The sequence below is a fragment of the Phocoena sinus genome, chromosome 1, assembly GCF_008692025.1.
Source record: "Phocoena sinus isolate mPhoSin1 chromosome 1, mPhoSin1.pri, whole genome shotgun sequence".
Classification (NCBI taxonomy): Eukaryota; Metazoa; Chordata; class Mammalia; order Artiodactyla; family Phocoenidae; genus Phocoena; species Phocoena sinus.
The window spans coordinates 21843542-21863574 of record NC_045763.1 but is presented as its reverse complement, the minus strand read 5'-3'; the positions used below and the strand labels follow the sequence as shown (position 1 = coordinate 21863574).

The window sequence follows — 20033 nt, the reverse complement described above, 5'->3', positions numbered from 1 at the left end:
TTCCCCTGGTCTTCAAATGCACAGTAAACTCATCCAGCAAGGATGTTAACTGATCAGATCACTTTTTTTTTTTTTTGGCTGTGCCTCGGGGCTTGCAAGATCTTCTTTCCCGGACCAGTGATTGAACCCACCCCTAGGCAGTGAAAGCGCTGAGTCCTAACCACTGGACTGCCACGGAATTCCCTCAGATCACTTATCACACAAACTGGTTAATATCCTACTTTCCAGCTTTGTGATTCCAAAAATAGACTAGGCTGATAGCTCTAAACTTGGTTTCAGGAAAACAGGCTATAGCTTCCTCCTTTGAGCACAAGGACTTGATTCTTAAAAAAGAATTAAATAGTTTCAAGTGTTTCGAGTGTAACAGAAAGGAGCAAGGTGCTTGTGTCTACAGAGATTGTGTGGGCCTTTAAGGTCCCATGCCCTTTTCAGGCATGAAGAGGTATTGAAGCCATGTCTAACTATCAGGGACCTAATACCATCTTATGTCAGCTTTGCCTTTCAATTTCTCAGCTTCTGTGGGTGTTCTATTATTTAATCCATTATAATGCTGAATGTACACCCAAGAAACCTAAGCTATATTCTTACCCCTATAATTTTTTATTCCTTGGCCATGTTCCCTGTTTCCAGCATAGCCGATATTCACACTGACCTCTGATGTAATGGCACCTTACACTTTCCTGGGCCTTATAAAGCAAAATGCTCTTTGGGCACCAATGATGTCAATAGAGATCAGCAAACTGGAGGACAGCAGTCTAGGACATGAACCTTTTGAAATGTAAAGACTGATGGGCTAGCTGCCTTTGGATTTTGGTATCTCAACAAAGACATTAATTTCTTAGACTTTGAGACTTCCTTAGAATAGAATCTAAAGACATAAGGAGCATACTGATATCAAAAAACTTCTTAGAACATCTTTTATATATGAGTGATCAAATGGAGACACTGAAAAAATTGTGTGTTTGTGTAGAGATGGTACAGCAGGAGACTTCATTTAGCAGGGTGGTGAATGAAAAGTTTACAAGGTGCCAACAAAAGAAAAGATATTCATGAAAACTGAATAGAAATTCCCATTACTCCGCATTGTTAAAGCTTCATGAAAGACGTGGTGAGCAGGATAGTTTGTATCAGTGATGAATGGAGACAGTGTATAGTGTCTAAAGGTGTGGTTTTGAAGTCTGTGTGCTTGAGATCAAATCCTGGCTCCACTGCTCCTAAACTGTGTGCCCTTGGCCAGGTCGCTTACTTACTATGCCTCGGTTTCCTAATCCATAAAAAGAGGACGAGAAAAATATATCTCCTCGATAGTTTTGTGAGTGTAAGATGATAAATGTAAAACATTCAGCATAGTAAATTGCTTGTAGCAAGGGCTCCAGTATTACCCCACAAATGACCATTCACATACAGAGCACTTCCTCAAGCCTCTAATTTCCTGCAGTATACTGCCATTCCTGGCCTCAGCTTCTTCAGTTGTAAAGTGATGCAGCTTTATAGATGAGTGGTTCAGATATTCGAGATGTCATGGACCAGGGGAAAATAAGTATTACAGGGGTGTCAACTTTTATTTTGCCAACTGAGATTTTTAAATGAAGACTGTCACCTAACATCACCACCTTTTCATAATCTTTTTAAAAAGTGAGAAGGCCATTAGCTCAGATTCAAAGATGGTACTTTAAAAAGCCCACTATGTTATTTTTCTCATTTCTCCATGGACTGTAAAAACTTGGTCCTTAATCAGAGTCCCACATTAAAAATTCTATTATTTCAAGTTTATCTTTTAAAAATTAAGTAGTATATTGTTAATCAAATTTCATTTTGGATACGTATTAAAACGAACTACTCGGCCTAAAAGCAGGATCAAGGGTTGGAATTAAAACCTTTCAAGCTATTTCCTGGCTAAATGGAGATTCTAAAGTAGTAGATGTAATTCATAGTACTGGAAAGCCATACTGAAAAATTCCTTGAAACCTAGGGATACGCTAAATATGCTTAGAAAAGGGAGGAAGCAGGTGATTTCTAGCCCTAGGAAACAGGATAGAATGAAATCTGAGTGAGGTTCTGGTCTGCATTTAGTGACCAAAAGCAAAAGCTTCATTCCCATGACTGAGAACTGCCCCTGAACAAAAGAAGGGGGGAAAACCCAAAAAACAAAAAAACTGAATGGAGGAGGCTCGGTATGTTTTAGTTTGCACTGACTGAAGCATGATTTCATTTTGATATTTTTTCCCCAGTGGTGCAAGGCAGCGTATCACCACCCCTTAACAAAACAAAACAAAACCTACCCAGGGAGCATTGGTCTAGCAGCTAGCAAGTTCTTGTTCTGGAACATTCGCAGAGGAAGTGGCCAGCATGACACCTCTACTTTACCCTATACTACAGTACTACTGTTTTAATTCACTTGAAGAGAAAATATTCTATAAAGAAAGGAGAAAGAAAGAGAAAAGGAAAGGAATACAGAGACAAACATACAGTTGGTATGTTCAGACCACATCCCTATGGTCTTTATAATCAAAGAATTTTATAGCTTTAAGAGAACTACTGAGGAAACTAGGGGCCTATGGGTTAAATAACTTGTCCAAATACCTGCAGCAAGTTAATGACAGAGCTAAGATTCCCCAGGCCTTCTGTACCCCAGTCTAGTTTTTGACCTCCAAACCAATGGTTTTCAACCATGGTTATACCTGAGAATTATCTGGAGCTTTTAGAAGTCTCTATACCCAGGCTATAACCCAAACTAACTAAATTAGAATCTTGTGGCACGGTCACCTAGGTATCAGTATATTTTTAGTTTCTAATGTGAAGCCATGGTTAAGAGCCACTGCCCTAAACCATGGTGCCCTAAAGGTGGACAAAGCACAGTCAAGGAGGATTCTGTGAACAGGTTTGTTAGGACCACTTAGCAGAACCTCTTGGTGACTACTACAAATTCCAGGCCATTGAAATTCTAGGCCAAGGTCATATTTGCTACCCATGACTACTATTACCACCACCATTGGATAACACAGAACAGAACTATGGTGGCTTCATTTTACCCAAACTGAAAGGTTTCGTGTTTTTTTGTTTGTTTGTTTGGTATTTTTTAACAGTCAAGACTTTTTTCTTGCCTGGAATGTTACAAATGATGTATTCAAGTCCAACCGTAATTTAGAGCTGAAGGGGCAGTGATTGTATAACCAAGGAATTACCTCTGAAGCTGCTGCTTGGGCCACTTGATGCCCCAATAGCTCTATCCTGTTCCTCAAGGAAAGGACCTATTCCACCCCTAAACCAATCCTCACCTGATCTCCAGTCTTCTTGCAGGTCTCAATTTTTCTCTGGACAGCACATTACCCAATATCTACTGCATCAGGATGTTAACTCATAAAAACTTACTACAAAAGCTTTTCAAATGTTTATTTGCCTTATGTGGGTGGAACGCTGCAAGAGTGCAAAGAAACTTATGCATTTAGCCCTGTTTCCCTGCTGTTCACATTAGTTTAGTAAAAGAAGATTAAGTAACATTAAAGGGAATGGAAGAAATAAGTATAAATATATCCAGGGTAGTGAGATCCTCTGATTCACTAAAGGATGAACTGAAATCGTTGGCCCAATTCACATTTATGTGAGAGCCTAGAGAAATTACTTTCCTTTTAACTTCCCTACACTTGTGAAAAAGGGGAGTGGACAACATTTATGTTACAAGACAGCAATCTTTTATTGAAACATTTTTTGTCTAAAACTATGCATGGAGAGATTAATCTCTTGTTCATAAATTAGGATAAGTCTAACATCACTATTCCAAACCAGTATTATTTACAAAAAAGAACCTTTGCTTTATCGCCAGGTTCACAGGACTAAATTTTAAACCAACTTCAGTCTAGCTTTTAAAATCTTCCTGCCATCAAATGCCCAGCAAACCTTATTAGGGTATGGGGCAGCCTTTTGATGGCAACATTCATCATTTACCAGGAGTGCAGAACCACAACTGAGCAACAACAACAAAAGATTAAATCATTCCAAACAATTCCTATTTGCTCTCCAGAAGAACGCTTTGTCTAATTCTCCCCTTCTATACAGACAGGTGGGAGAGGAACCCCACAGAGAATCATAATGTTAATTAAACTCTTCAAAAAGTGAACAAGATCATTTAGTGTATATATGGATGAATTGCAGTCGATGACACTAGCAGATAATAAACTTAAACCCAGATTAACACACACCCCAACAGCTGGCCAGCTCAAATAGTTACTTCTCATTTAATCTGGATCTGTGCAATTTTTTATTCTCTAGTTAAATACATTGCCAAAACCTTTCAAAGCATATAGGGGGCAGGCTTCTAGAAATTCAAACAAATATTAAATAATAAAAAATGCTGGCTTATTATACAGTTTCTGACAGACTCCAATACGCTGGGTGACAGAAAGTAATTCTATCTCAGTTGCTAGTAAAAAGGTAAATCTTGTATGTACATAGACAATATTACAAGACTATAGTGTTACCTACCAAAACAAGAATATCTAGAATGTAATTTTCAGTAAACACTTGGGACGAAGGGCAATCAGAGTATAAGAGAAAGCAAAATCCACATAAATTAATTCTTAATTTGAGAAATCAATAAAATGTATACATAAGTTGATAAATACTGTCTCCACAGGTCACTAATTCCAAGGACTAGTTAGTAGTTAGTTTCTAACTAAATTATTACAGGACATTCTGGTGTATTCTGTCTTCTTGTGATCAGTTTGTTCTGGCAAGACTCCAGCAAGCACTTGCCCTTGAAAACAGCTCAGCAGGAGAAGGCTCGGAGGCAATCACTTCATTTATTAACTAGCCACAAAATAAGTCCCAAGATTACAATAATCACTGACAGGACAAGCACCAGGATACAGATCTTCTTGCGAGATTTTTTCTGAGGAGAGAAATATGTAAAGACGACACTCATGAAACAAGTAAAAAATGTTTCAATCTAAGACCCCAAGAGTGCTTCATCAATCTGCCTCCTGGTAATTCAAAATTAACTCTATCCATGTATGACTATGCGGACACCTTCTCAAAAATCTCAAATTACCAGTGCTAGGCAGCAGCGCAAGTTCTAATTCCAGGCTCCCAAATACAATTTTGCAAAGGAACTGTTTATACGTATGTTGCTAGGCATTATTTGCAATAAAATAAGTTATCCATACATGTGTATTTTAATAAAGGTTTTATACCTAGTATAAAATTTTGTTCACTGTAAAATTATGTTCACTGTAAAAACTACACACGAGCAGAAGAGAAAATAATCACCCACAGATAATAAAACAGTTGACATTTTGATTGTATTTCCTTCTGATCTTTTATCCATGCATGTTGTTATCTGACATAATTGGGACCATACTGTATGATGTTTGATGTTTTTATCACTTAATACATTAGCATAAAAATTCTGATATTATAAACTCTTCATAAACATCTTTTAATTCCCACATAACATTGAGTGGATGTATATAATTTACTTAATTGTTCCTTTACCGTTGGATATTAAAGTCATCACTCAGTTTTAAAGGGAAACACTATTATTAAATATGAATTTCTTTAAGAACAGTCCCAGGTGAAATACAGCTATCTTAGGAACATGGTAACTGACTGAATGCTATTTATTTCTAAAAAGCCATGCAACACCAAATTGAGGAGAAATGAGAGAGACCTCATTCACAATATTTGTAAACTGAGGTAAAGACCCAGATAAAAGTCATAAAACTATAGTTTCAACTCATATGTAGAAAAATATCACTTTACAGAAAGTGGAACAATTAACCCCTATTTATTCATACGAAATAACTCCAAAATGATAAGCCCCTATTAATTCATAAATAGCTGTCGGAGTTGATTCTTTGTCCATCCTCTGTGGCAACAGTCAACATATCTGCAAAGTTCTACTTTGTACCTATTACTATCCTAATTGAAACAAACTTCAGCTGTTTAGGTTATAAACGTAGGCTTATACCAGATTAGGTATCATGCTAGCTTACATGGTTAGCTTTGCAGCTAAGAGGCTTCTATGTCAGTTTATTCAAAGTTTGATGCCTTTTTGTAGATCTCTCTGCAAAGAAAAATACTAAAAGTGGAGCTAGGACTGCAATTATGACTACCTGTCTCCAGCTTAAGTCTAAGCAAAAGGCTGCAGCTGCTCTCAAAAAGTCTACAGCACACAGTGACTTTCTTTAGTACCTGCTTTTACCTGATAGTAAGCAGCTCGCTGTAACTGATCAGTGGCTCTTTCTACATGCACCTCTGAGCTTTCCACATTGGCTTCTATGCTGTCTGCAAAAAAGAAGGGCAGTGGATGTTTTACCACACTCAGATGTCTCAAGACTGCAAACTGAAGACAATTATGATGCTGTGGGTCCTGGTTCATCACCATCACTCCAACTATCCAGGCATGAAATCAAAAGTTACTAACTCCATAAGAGAATAGCCCTATTCTTTGGAAATAAATACTGGGGTGGAGGGTTATGAAGTATATAACTCACCCACAAATGGTTCAGAAAAAAATCAGGTATATACATAGAGTGAGAAAGAGGGCAAATAAAAAGCAAGTGGGGCAGAACGTTAACAAGAGGTAAATCTGGGTAAAGTTTATAAAGGAGTTCCTTATTTTTTATTTATTTAATTTATTTATTTTTGGCTGTGTTGGGTCTTTGTTGCTGCGCACAGGCTTTTCCTAATTGTGGCGAGTGAGGGCTACTCTTCGTTGCACAAGCTTCTCACTGCAGTGGCTTCTCTTGTTGCGGAGCAGGGGCTCTAGGCACGTGGGCTCAGTAGTTGTGGCTCACGGGCTCTAGAGCGCAGGTTCAGTAGTTGTGGCGCACGGGCTTAGTTTCTCCACAGCACATGGGATCTTCCCAGACAAGGGCTCGAACCCATGTCCCCTGCATTGGCAGGCGGATTCTTAACCACTGAGCCACCAGTGAAGCCCAAGGAGTTCCTTATTATTTTCATTTTTGCAACTTTTTATAAACTTGAAACTATTTCCAAATAAAAAGCTTTAAAAAAAAGGGTTTCTAAGCCCATAGTTGTGCAAGTTTCTGGAGATAAAAACTGGGAAGCTGGGCTTCTCTGGTGGCGCAGTGGTTGAGAGTCCGCCTGCCGATGCAGGGGACACGGGTTCGTGCCCTGGTCCGGGAAGATCCCACATGCCATGGAGCGGCTGGGCCCGTGAGCCATGGCTGCTGAGCCTGTGCGTCTGGAGCCTGTGCTCCGCAGTGGGAGAGGCCGCAGCGGTGAGAGGCCTGCGTACCGCAAAAAAAAAAAAAAAAAAAAAAAAAAAAAAAAAAAAACTGGGAAGCTGACAGGTAATATTTCCCTAAACAGCCAAAGACTTACCAAGAGGCTATGGCAAGTGAATGGAGCTGACTATTCATGGAAGCCTCATTTTAACTTACACATTTGACAACATAAGAAAATTGCTAAGAAAATGATTTTTAAATGGTATTCCAAAATTCCTAAGACACATCTTACTGACTTCTTTGCACACAAATACTGTCAACTCACCTTCATGTTAAAGGTATCAATAATACATACCAATGAGATCACCTTGGTCATGGATCATCATTGCCAAATCTTTAAATATCTGATTGACATCCAAAATATCAGCCTAAGGAACACAAAAAAACAATTAACATTAAGCAACATGTTAGAAGATTCATTTCCTCCACTTACCTAAAGTTTTGTCTAGTAACAACACGTGTGTTTTTAAAGCTTATAAATCATGTTTTCTCCATAAACAGAAAATGAAAAATAGTTAATTATTAACATCTACTAAATGACTACTATGTGCCAAGCACTATACCAGGTAGGTAATTAAAAGCACAGTCTCTCGGAGCCTGACTGTCAGCTACAGAGGACTGTTAGTCCTCCAGTTTTGTTGTCCAACCTTAAATTAAGAACTTCTCTGGACCTCCCCTCTAAAATGTGGACGATGACAGTACCCATCTCATAGGGTTTTCAGAAGTACTAAATAAAAAGTTCTTAGAACTGTGAAATAACCACTTCATAAGGGTCAGCTATTATTAACTATTACTTAATTGGTCCTCATGACAACCCAATGAGACATGTATTATCCCCATTCTACAGAAGAGAAAATCATGGCTCAAAGGGGTTTAATGACTTGTCCCAAGGTCTCACAGCTGGCAAGTGGCAGAACTGAGAATTAAAAGTTCATGATCTTTTGTTACTATGCCTCCTTGATACTTGAATTAATCATTCAGTAACTCTATGAATTAAGTATCTTTGAGGATAATGAGGCTCAGAGAGGTTATGTAACTTGTCTAGTCATACAACTCGTCAGTGAGGAAACTAAGCATTGCAGCCAGGATTATATCCCTAAAGCCCACGCTCTTTCAAAGTGTACTGCCTCTCAGAATGCTATAATAAAAAATGATGCCTTCAAAGCAATGACTTCCTAATCATAACCTGCAAGAATAGTTCTTGCCAGAACCTCAATTACTTGCTAAGAGTCTACTATAGTTGGGAGAGTCTGCTAATTGCTGTGAATATAAAAGGGCTTAATATTAGCTAACAGGGCGGGGGGGGGGGGCGGGGGGAGGGATCAGTATACAATAAGATAAATAAGAAGAAAGGGTGTTACATGGTAAATGACTAATAAATGGTATAGGAAGTCTAGCAGAGGAGGAAGACTATGGCAGAAGAGGTAGGACTTGAGTTGTGCCTTACAGCAAAAGAGAAGCTATATACACAGAAAGGTAACTGGGTTAAAGAACAAACAGCCCAGTTTGGCTATAACATAAGGTGTGATATTGTGATTCATAATAAGAAATATATATTTGGTCTCTGTCCCATTCCCAGCACAGAGCTTCTAAAAACTTTAGAATTTTCTAAGTGATAAATGAGATAAAGATGTCTTTTTCTATTCATAACAAGCCCTTTTCAACCACTCCTAGGTTTATGTTAATGGCTTGACTTTTGGAAAACCAGTAAGGATTGGGGCTGGTTGCCAGGGGAACCAACTTGATGATTAGATGGTTGGAACTCTCAGCCCCAATCCTGACCTCTGGGGAGGGGAGGAGGGCTCAAGGTTAAATCAACCACCAAGGGCCAATTATTTAATCAATCATGCCCATGTAACCACAGGGTTCAGAGTTTCTTGGTTGGTGAACACATGGAGATTTGGGGAGAGTGGTGTGCCTGGAGAGGGCATGGAAGCTCTGTACCCCTTCCCACATACTTTGCCCCATACATCTCTTCCATATGGCTGTTCCTGAGCTGTAGCCTTTTATAATATACCGGTAATCTAGTGAGTAAACTGTTTTCTTGAGTTCTGTGAGCAGCTCTAGCAAATTAATCAAACCCAAGGACGGGGTCGTGAGAACCTCCGGTTTCCAGCCTGTCAGTCAGAAGCACAGGTGACGACCTGCATTTGGGAGTGGCATCTGAAGTCACAGGGAGGGGGGTCAGTCTTGTGGGATCTGAGGCTAACTCCAGGGAGATAGTGTCAGAGTTGAGTTGAATTGCAGGACATCCCGATGGTGTGGCAGAGCTGCTTGATGTGGGAATAAGCCCACACATCTAGGGGCCAGGAGTGTCAGCAGTGTAGTGTGACAGCAGAAGAGGCACACAGGAGTGTGATGCCTCACCATTAGCATGGGGTTTGTATGTTAGATGCAGGAAATGACTGGACATGAAAATCCAGCCCCGGCTAAGGAATTTGGCCTTAATTCTGTTGAATGAAGTGCCCATTACACTCCTGACATCTACTACATTACATTCTTCTCCTTAGCTCCATATATCTCACTCTACTCCCTGCTATAACAGGATTTCTCATGTTAAAGAACCAAGTCAATGATTAGTAGCAATAGGTGAAACAGAGAAAAGACATGACATTTTTGAAGGTGAAACAGAGAAAAGACACGACATTTTTTTTTTTTTTTTTTTTTTTGCAATACGTGGGCCTCTCACTGTTGTGGCCTCTCCTGTTGCAGAGCACAGGCTCCGGATGCACAGGCTCAGCGGCCATGGCTCACGGGCCCAGCCGCTCCGCGGCATGTGGGATCTTCCCAGACCAGGGCACGAACCCATGTCCCCTGCATCGGCAGGCGGACTCTCAACCACTGCACCACCAGGGAAGCCCAAGACATGACATTTTTGAAGGTAATAATCAAACTTGAGGATGAGCTGTCCCATCAAAAAAACTGACACTGATGGGCTCTAGGGCAGTGGGGCTCAACCTCGACTGCACATTGTAATCACCTGCGAAGTTTGTAAGGGAAAAAGTGTCCACGGCCAGGGCCTCTTGTGGATGTTTGCCCATTTTTAATCTATGAAATAGGCAAATCATATAGTCCAAACATAGTAATTGGTAGTGGAGGAGGAGAGCTGGGGAATTTAAAAAAAAATCTCCAAGTGATTCTAAAGTGCAGTCATGGTTCAGAACGACTGCCACAGATGAAGGTCAAGGAGGAGCTCAAAGTTTCTCCTCTCTCAACCCTCCCCTCCCCACTGCCTCCGCGGATGGCAGTTTTCTATCCCCATGGAGGAGAAAAGTACTCAGGTTTAAGGATATCTTACTGGTCACTGTACAAGATTAAAGTTGGGAACTAAGGTAAGAGAGGCCTCAAGACCGCTCTCTCAACCCCTACCTCAAAAACTCTTCCTATTTCTCTGACTCACTGACGTGATATCCAAAACTTGGGAGTGGACTTTGGGATACACAAAAATGGAGCAAACCTTTTTGGCCTATCTTTATTCTGGGCTATTCAGACTAAGCAAAGGGCTCTCCATAGAGCCCTACCTAACCTAGAGGTTGGCATTGAGGTTTGGGGACAAAGTCTTTTTTTTTTTTTTTTTTTTTTTTTTTTTTTTTTCGGTATGCGGGCCTCTCACTGTTGTGGCCTCTCCCGTTGCGGAGCGCAGGCTCAGCGGCCATGGCTCACGGGCCCATCCGCTCCGCGGCATGTGGGATCTTCCCGGACCGGGGCAGGAACCGGTGTCCCCTGCATTGGCAGGCGGACTCTCAACCACTGCGCCACCAGGGAAGCCCTGGGGACAAAGTCTTAATGAGCAATAAAATATTTGTTGGCCTTGCTCTGTTCTCTATGCATAGTCTCATGGAGTCCATATAAGATACAGTAACTGAGGAGAGGATTCGGGTATTCTCAGGTGCCATGGCCTATACCAACAAAAGGGTAGTTCAAATTCACCGTGATTACACTGAGACATAATATGTCTCATTAGCCATACAACAACTCATTTCATCCTTTTTCATAATCACTGCGAGAAAAACCAGGTAAATTAAGAGACTGCATCTACATTGAGTCAAACAAAAAACATGACTTGGCTCTCACCTCCAGCTGCCGAATTGCCGTTTCCCTCTCTTTAATAAGTTCCAAATCCTGTTCAGTGATGGCCACCTCATCCTCCTGGCTCTGCATCTGGTTCCACTCCTCATGGCTGCAGGGAGACAAGCACACTAGTTGACTCCTCCTCTCTAAGGTGTGCATAAGACATACCTTCATCACCTCTGCTGCCAGCAGAGCCTGCCCAAAGACAGTACCAGGGCTCCAACTCCTCTGGTATCAATACAAGTGTCAGAGGCCACATTCTTCACATCCAGAGGCAAAGAGTTGGTAATACCAAGAAAACAAAGTCTCAGCTTTCCTGGGCAAAACTAAGAGGAAGCAGAATTATAAGGGATGGGACTCCTTGCTGTTTCCCTTCAGGGGTACACTCTACAATCTTGCTAGGGCTTGCTAGACAGAAGTGGGCAGAGATTTGAAATCAACAAAGGCCCATTCTCTCCCAGGGCACTCTCAAAGTGCAAGCTGTATTGGTATCTCGGGTACTAGACAGGTGGAGGAGAGCAGGTTAAGTGACCTGTCAGTGCTTCACCAATTAGTCCGATAGAATCACATCCCCTGGTTTTCGAGAATCTCTTTGAGGTTATGCTTTAGGTTAAATGTCTCTTAACAGAAAGCCAAAGTAAAAAGCTAGTGAAATGTTATAACCCTTCTTTTCAGGTACCATATTTAAAAGAAACGCATACGACATCTTATACTAGAAATGTAACACTTTGAAAATTCAGTATTAAGCATTTTCCAACAGTACACATAAATCACAAATCATCTCCACAATAATTAAAGAATTTCCTCCATGTCCTGGAGATACAAAACTGAATAAGACAGCACCCCAGGCCTTTGAGGTGCTCACAGTATAGTGGGGGGGAGATAGATACATACCTATAAGAAAACATTTTATGTTCTCAACTAATACCATCAGTACATTTTTATGGAATTAGTTAATTCAGTTTGGAGAAGTTAAGAAAGGAGATGTTCTTCAGATACAAATTATTTGCTTTTTCTTTTAATACTCCTAGAAGGATGGGTTGCCTACATTTTAGGGATGAGTAAACACTGACCCAAGAACTTTGAAGAATTTAAATCTGAATTTGAGGTAAAATTATTTAGACCTCCAAATCCGTAGATTTGGGGGCTCATACTTATTCTTATTGAGCCACACCCTCTCCTCAACACATAGACATCAGAGATTTCTTGAAAGTTTTTTATTCACTTTGAAATTATTCCTTCCATAATTCAAAGATCTTGGAAAAGCCCACAGTTTTGACTTTTTTATTTGATGGATTATAAATTACCTACTCCAGGACTCCCTTTCTTTTTCCTCCTTTTTTCTCATTGATTTTTAAAATTAAAATTAAGTATAAAGTATAAAATCCCATCTCAACTCTCTACATTAGAATAATTCCTTTACCTGTCAAATGAGACGAGCTGCTCCTCTCTTTGCCTCTCCTCCACCTAGAAAGCAGATGGCATTATTGCTGCTGTTATCCAGAAACATGTCACAGACAGACAGACAGACAGACACACACACACACACACACACACACACACAATGGCTTCCTTTAGCTACAGTATAAAGAAGTAACATCCCTTGGCTCCAACAGAGTCTGTAAGATGACACAGGGCTCTGGCAATCTGACTGGACCAGGAAATGGGTGTGAAGTAGTTGAAAGCAAATCTGCATTCCAATTTGGATTCAGAACAGAAACCATACTAAGTAGGACGGAGAAAACATGGATAGGAGAAAGGAATAAAAATTAATAATAATGATAACCTATCTTAAAATTTGGAGGCAGGTGGATTAAGGGAAGGAGTTGAAAATTTGCTAGGAAACAAATTTTCAGAACATGTGAAGATTTTTTTAAATGGACATTTAAAGCATATTAGGTACTAAAGTGGCAAACTGACTTTAAAAATCAGTCTAATTATGTATTACTTTTGTAATTTAACAACAAACTAAGAAAAAATGTTAAAAGAGCAATCTTTTCCTATTTTTAAAAAGCCATCCCTTTTTATGATAACAATAATTAAAAAGATAAGCAAAATAAAGAAAATTTCAAAATTCCACCCGCCCAGAGGAACACTGTGGGTTTTTTTAAAAAACATTTTTACTCTTTCCCCATATCAAGAAACAAAACAAGGGCTTCCCTGGTGGCACAGTGGTTAAGAATCTGCCTGCCAAGGCAGGGGACACGTGTTTGAGCCCTGGTCCAGAAAGATCCCACATGCCGCGGACCAACTAAGCCCGTGCACCACAACTACTGAGCCTGAGCTCTAGAGCCCACAAGCCACAACTGCTGAGCCTGTGTGCCACAACTACTGAAGCCCGCATGCCTAGAGCCCACACGCAGCAACAAAGACCCAATGCAGCCAAAAATAAATAAATTTAATAAATTTAAAAAAAAAGAAACAGAACACTGCTAGTGTCCTAAAGCCTACCTATGTGCCCTCCTCCAGTTACAATCACCTCCCTCTCCTTTAGAGCAACCATCATCCTGACTTTGTGATCATCATTTTCTTGTATTTTTTATATGTTTTTTAAAATTAATGTATTTATTTATTTTTGGTTGCCTTGGGTCTTCGTTGCTGTGCAACGAGCTTTCTCTAGCTGCGGCGAGCGGGAGCTATTCTTCATTGCAGTGCGCGGGCTTCTCATTGCAGTGACTTCTCTTGTTGCAAAGCATGGGCGCTAGGCGCAAGGGCTTCAGTAGTTGCGGTTCACGGGCTCTAGAGAGCAGGCTCAGTAGTTGTGGCGCATGGGCTTAGTTGCTCCGCAGCATGTGGGATCTTCCCGGACCAGGACTCGAACCTGTGTTCCCTTCATTGGCAGGTGGATTCTTAACCACTGCACCACCAGGGAAGCCCTATCTCTTCTACTGTTAATCGACATTTGGATGTTTCCGATTTTTGAGTACTACAAACAATGCTGCTATGAACATTCCTGTACATATACCCTGGTACAGACTTACAGTGTTCTCTAGCATAGAACTGCTGGGTCATAAGGTGTGCATGTGTTCTGAAGTTGCAGCCAGAATGTTTTCCAGTGGTTGTTCCAACTCATACTACCACTGGCCAGATAGGGAAGTTCCTGTGCATCATATCCATGGCAACAACCCTCCCTGTTCACAGAATTTTAAATTTCTGCCTTTTTTTTTTTTCTGCCCTTATTTTGGACATGAAATAGTATCTCAGGGTGGTTTTAATCTGTAATTCCATTGACTACTAAAAATGGTCCATTTGACCATTATTCAAAGCAATACTAAGATGTTATTTGCTTTTATCACTGTGTTGACAAAAACAAAGGTGGACAAAACTACCACTTGCACTTTAACACAAATCAAGGCAGTGGCACCAAACCATACTAGGAGTTTTCTATTCTTTATCACCACACATAGGGGGATAAAAGCCAGTTCGTCCTTAATGAAGCCATTAAATTTATTAATTAACTAAATCTCAGTACATGTCTCTTTTTTTTTTTTAGTACACGTCTTTTTAATATTCTGTATGATGAAATGGGAAGTATACATAAAGCCCTCCTGCTACAAACAGCAATACGATGTTTGTCTCCAGGAAAAGCACTTGTGTAATTGAGTTGCTGGGTGAACTAGCTACTATTTTTAGGGAATAGTATTTTTACTTATTCAATATAGTTTATACTTATATATAAAACTTTTAAAATATATAAACTTTTAATACAATTTGTGTATATACATATATATATGCATATATACACATATATATGTATACACAAACATATATTATATATGATATATATAAAAGAATAACTAACAATCTATGGTTACTCAGATGGGTATTCAAAAGACAAGGTCTTCAAGATAAACAATGTGAGCCTGTCACTTCAAGGAAAATAATGCACAGTGTTTGTTGCCAGTGATAAAAATCTAGCTTTCAAATAGAAAAAAAAAGAATTCTGGAAAACTTGTATCTACTGCTTGTGAACTTGAGAGATTCTCAATATTTAAAGACTTTTCTGGTCAAGCTGAAGATAATACATGATTTTTTTTTTTTTTTTTTTTTTTTTTTTGCGTTACATGGGCCTCTCACTGTTGTGGCCTCTCCCGTCGCGGAGCACAGGCTCAGCAGCCATGGCTCACGGGCCCAGCCGCTCCGCGGCACGTGGGATCTTCCCAGACTGGGGCACGAACCCGTGTCCCCTGCATCGGCAGGCAGACTCTCAACCCCTGTGCCACCAGGGAAGCCCTATACATGATTTTTTGATATTGTAAAATGAAATATATCAACATTTAGAAGACCTGCATAAGTCAGGGAACCAATATTTTCCAAATGATAAATACATGATGTTATAAAAATCATGCACGGATAAAAGATCCAATAAAAGCATAAGACAGACCAAGATTTTAATGCATCAGAGTATGAACAAGTCATTGACAATGGTTTTCGATTCCACAATGCAACTAAGTTTTGATGTAGTATCAAGGAAAAATATCAACAATGATCTGAAGAGGTTAATTAAAATACTCCTTCCTTTTCCAGTTACTTACCTCTGTGAGGCTGGATTTTCTTCAGATACCTCAACCAAAACAACATATCATAACAGACTGAATACAGAAGCAGGTATGAATATCTAGCTTCCTTCTGTCAAGCCAGATATTAAAAAGATTTGCAAAAATGAAAACAATGCCACTCTTCTCATTAAAACTTTTTTTATTGTTTTGGAAAAGTAGTATTAATTAAAATCTCATTTACATTTTTATGTTAGTATGTAATGGGTTTATTATTATTTGTAAATGAAATAATAAACGTTTTAAAAACTCAGTTTTAATTTCTAATACAATAGATATCATTCATACAAGCAAAAGCTCTTTGGGGTCCTTAATAATTTTTAAGAGTATAATGGGGCCCTGAAATCAAAAAGTTTAAGAAACTATTGTTCTGTTGGGTTGTGTCTTGTTCATATTGATTCCTGAGAATTCTTTATATATTCTCGATACCAGTCTTTTGTCAGTTGTACAAATAGCAGTATCTTCTCCCTGTTTGTGATTTGTCTTTTCACATATTTACCACTTTCTTTATTCTTACTCCTTTCTGCTTTTCAGGCTTACTATCTGGGATCACCTTCCTTCTGCCTGAAGTTCATTCTTTAGAATGTTCTTAAGTAAGGTGTGCTGATAGCAAACTCTCTTTTGACTGAAAACGTCTTTAATTAGCCCTCATTCTGGTTATCTATTTTCACTGGGTTTAGAATCCTAGGGAGGCAGTTATCGTCCTTCATAACATTAAAGACAACACTCTACTGGCTTCAAGTGTTGCTGTTGAGAAGTCTAACTATTGCACCTTTGAAGATATTCTATTGTTTCCCTGGCTTTTTTTTTTTTTTTTTTTTTGCGGTACGTGGGCCTCTTACTGCTGTGGCCTCTCCCGTTGCGGAGCACAAGCTCCGGATGCGCAGGCTCAGCAGCCATGGCTCACAGGCCCAGCCGCTCTGCGGCATGTGGGATCTTCCCGGACCGGGGCACGAACCCGTGTCCCCTGCATCGGCAGGCGGACTCTCAACCACTGTGCCACCAGGGAAGCCCTCCCGGGCTATTTTTATGATTTTCTCTTTGTCTTTGGTGTTCTGAAGTTTCTCTTTGATATACCTAGAATTAGAGTTTTTAAATTTATCCTTCTTGGGATTTGTTGGGGTTCTTGAAACTGTAGATTAGTGACTTTCATCAGTTCTGAAATATTACCAGCCATTCTCTCTTCAAATATGACTTCTGATCTATGTCTGCTCTACCCTCACTCTGTAACTCTAATTAAAACTATTATAGGAAAAAAAAAAAAAAAAAAAAAAACTATTATAGGGACTTCCCTGGTGGCACAGTGGTTAAGAATCCGTCTGCCAGTGCAGGGGACACGGGTTCGAGCCCTGGTCCAGTAAGATCCCACATGCCACGGAGCAACTAAGCCCGTTCGCCACAACTACTGAGCCTGCGCTCTAGAGCCTGCGAGCCACAACTACTGAGTCCATGTGCCATAACTACTGAAGCCCATGTGCCTAGAGCCCGCAACAAGAGAAGCCACCACAATGAGAAGCCCGCACACCACAATGAGTAGCCCCCACTCGCCACAACTAGAGAAAGCCCACGTGCAACAAAGACCCAACGCAGCCAAATATAAATAAATAAATTTATTTAAAAAAAAAACTATTTTAGATCCTTTTACTTCAGTCTCCATTTCTCATAACCTTTCTTCCCTATTTAACTTCTTAACCCTCTTGCTACATGCTGGATAATATTTTCTAACCTAGTTTCTAGTTAAACCACATACCCGTTAAGTTTTTAATTTCCACATTATATTTTTCAATTCTAGAAAATCTTTTGACTCTTTACAAAGCTTTTTGTAGTTTCCTTCTTCCTGCAGATGTGTTCAAGATCTTCTATTTCTTTAAACCCAATAAGTATAGTTATCTTATAATTCTAATACATTAAGTCTTTATAGGTCTATTTCACCTCACTTTTGTTTCTACTAGTTTTTGTCCGGGGTTATTTGTTTATTTGTGTACCCTGGGCTGCTCATTACGCTTCAAAAATTATTTGAGGGTATTCTTTTAGGGCTAGGATAAAGGCCTTTAAACAGAAAGGATTTGTATTTGCTTCTGTCTGGCACGTAGGTACTCAACCAGACCAGGACTACTTGAAGCTTTAGGCTTTTGGACCATTCAGGTAGAATTTGGGCAGTAAATCTGCCTGAAGGTTACTTTGTGGTACAACTTACTGTCTGGATTTCTCCTCCCTCCTGCCATCCTCAGTGCTAATGCGATCTTTTTTGCAGTCTGCTAGGGGAAAGGAGGGCTTACTTTTCATTTTTTAGGGCCCAGTTTAATTTGAGGAGCACCTTCTTTTAGATTATCCACCATGCATGGATTCTTGGCTTTGACTTTTGTCCCCCTTCATGCCATGAGGACATCGAAACTGAATCTAAGTTGGCCCTCAGTAAATGTACTCAGTGGAAAAGCAGTTTCAGTGCTCTGCTTATGTCTATGGGTTCACACCTTCTCTTAGACTTTGACCTTAATATTTTCAGGGCTCTTAATATTTTTAAGAAATTGGGTTGTTAAAATCTAGTATTTGTTAATTCTTTTCAAAGAGAAGGCTAGTCCAAATAACCTAGCCTGCGATATTCTAGGAAACATGTTTTCTTTTTTTAAGTTTTTAACATAAGATCAACATGACAAGAAAAAAGGAAAAAGAAAATTACACACAATTCTACCTGTCACTTTTGTAAATCTTTGGGCACATTCTTTTCTAGTCTAGTGTACAAAGTGACCATATGTCCACTTTTTTTTTTTTAAACAAAGGGTAAACCAATCTGACATTTTCACAGCAGCTAATGTCTATGTTTATTATTTGGAGGGATAGTAAGCAAAGAAAATGGTCAAAATTTTTTTAAAAACTTAGGAAAGAACATCCTGAAATTTGCAAAGGTCTTCTTTTGGAAATAAACTTACAGAAAGACGAGATCCAGCTCTTGCTCTGGCAATACTCTCCTTTTCCTTTTCAGATACCCTTCTCTGCACAGCCTGGAAGTTGTTTAAGGCTGCAGAGAAGTCATTCATGAGACGTTCCTTCTGAAGTTTCTGCTGGCGCTAAGGAAATTAAATAAGAACTTGAAATTTCACATTAACCCAGAATCATTTGGTTTTAATTCCCATTAAAAGCAAAATTATACCTCCTACAGAGTTCCAACTAGGAAAATTACTATGAAATAGGCTCTTCCTTAAATTAATAAATTTGTCCTTTTCTAACTCAAATCCCTGGTTAATACTATAGGCCAAGTCAGAGTTTTCCTTCTTTCATTCTGACAAACCTGGGAATTGGGTATCATTTACCTGGTAAGGGAATCTCAGAGGGAGCCACAATTCAAAATGTTAGCTCCCAGGAGAATCTAAAAGCAGAATACCCAACAGAGATTGTTTTCTTGCTAAAATGTTAATACTGTATTCATCTATACTGAGTTCACAGCTTACCTGAAAACCATCATTTTCCTTCACACTGTAGTGAGGTTCAAAATCTTTGAGAACCTGAAAACTACTTTGTAGAGTTACAAGCTACCTTTACTAAGCTTACTGATGCTACGTCTCAAAAAACACATACTGAGAGCACTTGCTGGGTGCTGAGACCACAGAAGTAAAAAGTCACCCCTGACCTCAAACAGCTTATCATCTATTTGGAGATAAAGAATTTAGCTATACAAATAATTGCTATATTCAATTAGTACTATACAGAGTACTGTACACATTATACAGAGGCAAGTATGATCAGTAAGAATCTAAGTGATCAAAAGGCCTCCAGAGGAGGTGGGCACCGAAGGAAGAGTAAGGCATGAAGAGCAGAGAGAAGGGGTAAAGCGAATCCAGGCAAGGCAACAGTGTGAGCAAAGGCATGGTGGCAGAAATTTGCAGAGGATCTAGAAAAAGATAGTTTGGCTTGAACCAAAGGCTTTTTCACGAGCATAGCTAAAAGATAAAATTGGAAAAGGAGGAAAGGGGGTGGCCACGGCAGGTTTTAAATGCCAAGATAATGAGTTTGGGATTCAACCTCTATAGAACAAAGAGCAACGAAAATTTCTGTGTGGAGAACACGATGGGTACAAAATGATAACTTAGAAAAATTAGTCCGTGATGGTGATGGAATGGGAAAAAGAAACAAGTCAAAAAGATGACTGCAGGGCTTCCCT

General features: G+C 39.6%; 1 protein-coding gene across 2 annotated transcripts in view; it reads right to left on the bottom strand.

Annotated features, from left to right (window-relative positions):
• Nucleotides 1-3378: 3378 nt before the first annotated feature.
• Nucleotides 3379-20033, bottom strand: part of STX12 (syntaxin 12) — a 34642-nt gene continuing 17987 nt past the window's right edge. Inside the window, exons 4-9 of one of the 2 annotated variants that reach the window (XM_032648191.1) lie at nt 18805-18942; nt 12742-12785; nt 11322-11427; nt 7543-7615; nt 6200-6282; nt 3379-4888 (exon numbers count right to left, since the gene is read on the bottom strand). In XM_032648191.1, coding sequence (XP_032504082.1) covers nt 4796-4888; nt 6200-6282; nt 7543-7615; nt 11322-11427; nt 12742-12785; nt 18805-18942 — 537 coding nt within the window. In that variant the 3' untranslated portion in view covers nt 3379-4795. The remainder of the gene's footprint in view (nt 4889-6199; nt 6283-7542; nt 7616-11321; nt 11428-12741; nt 12786-18804; nt 18943-20033) is intronic. The other variant, XM_032648201.1, reaches the window with a different exon arrangement.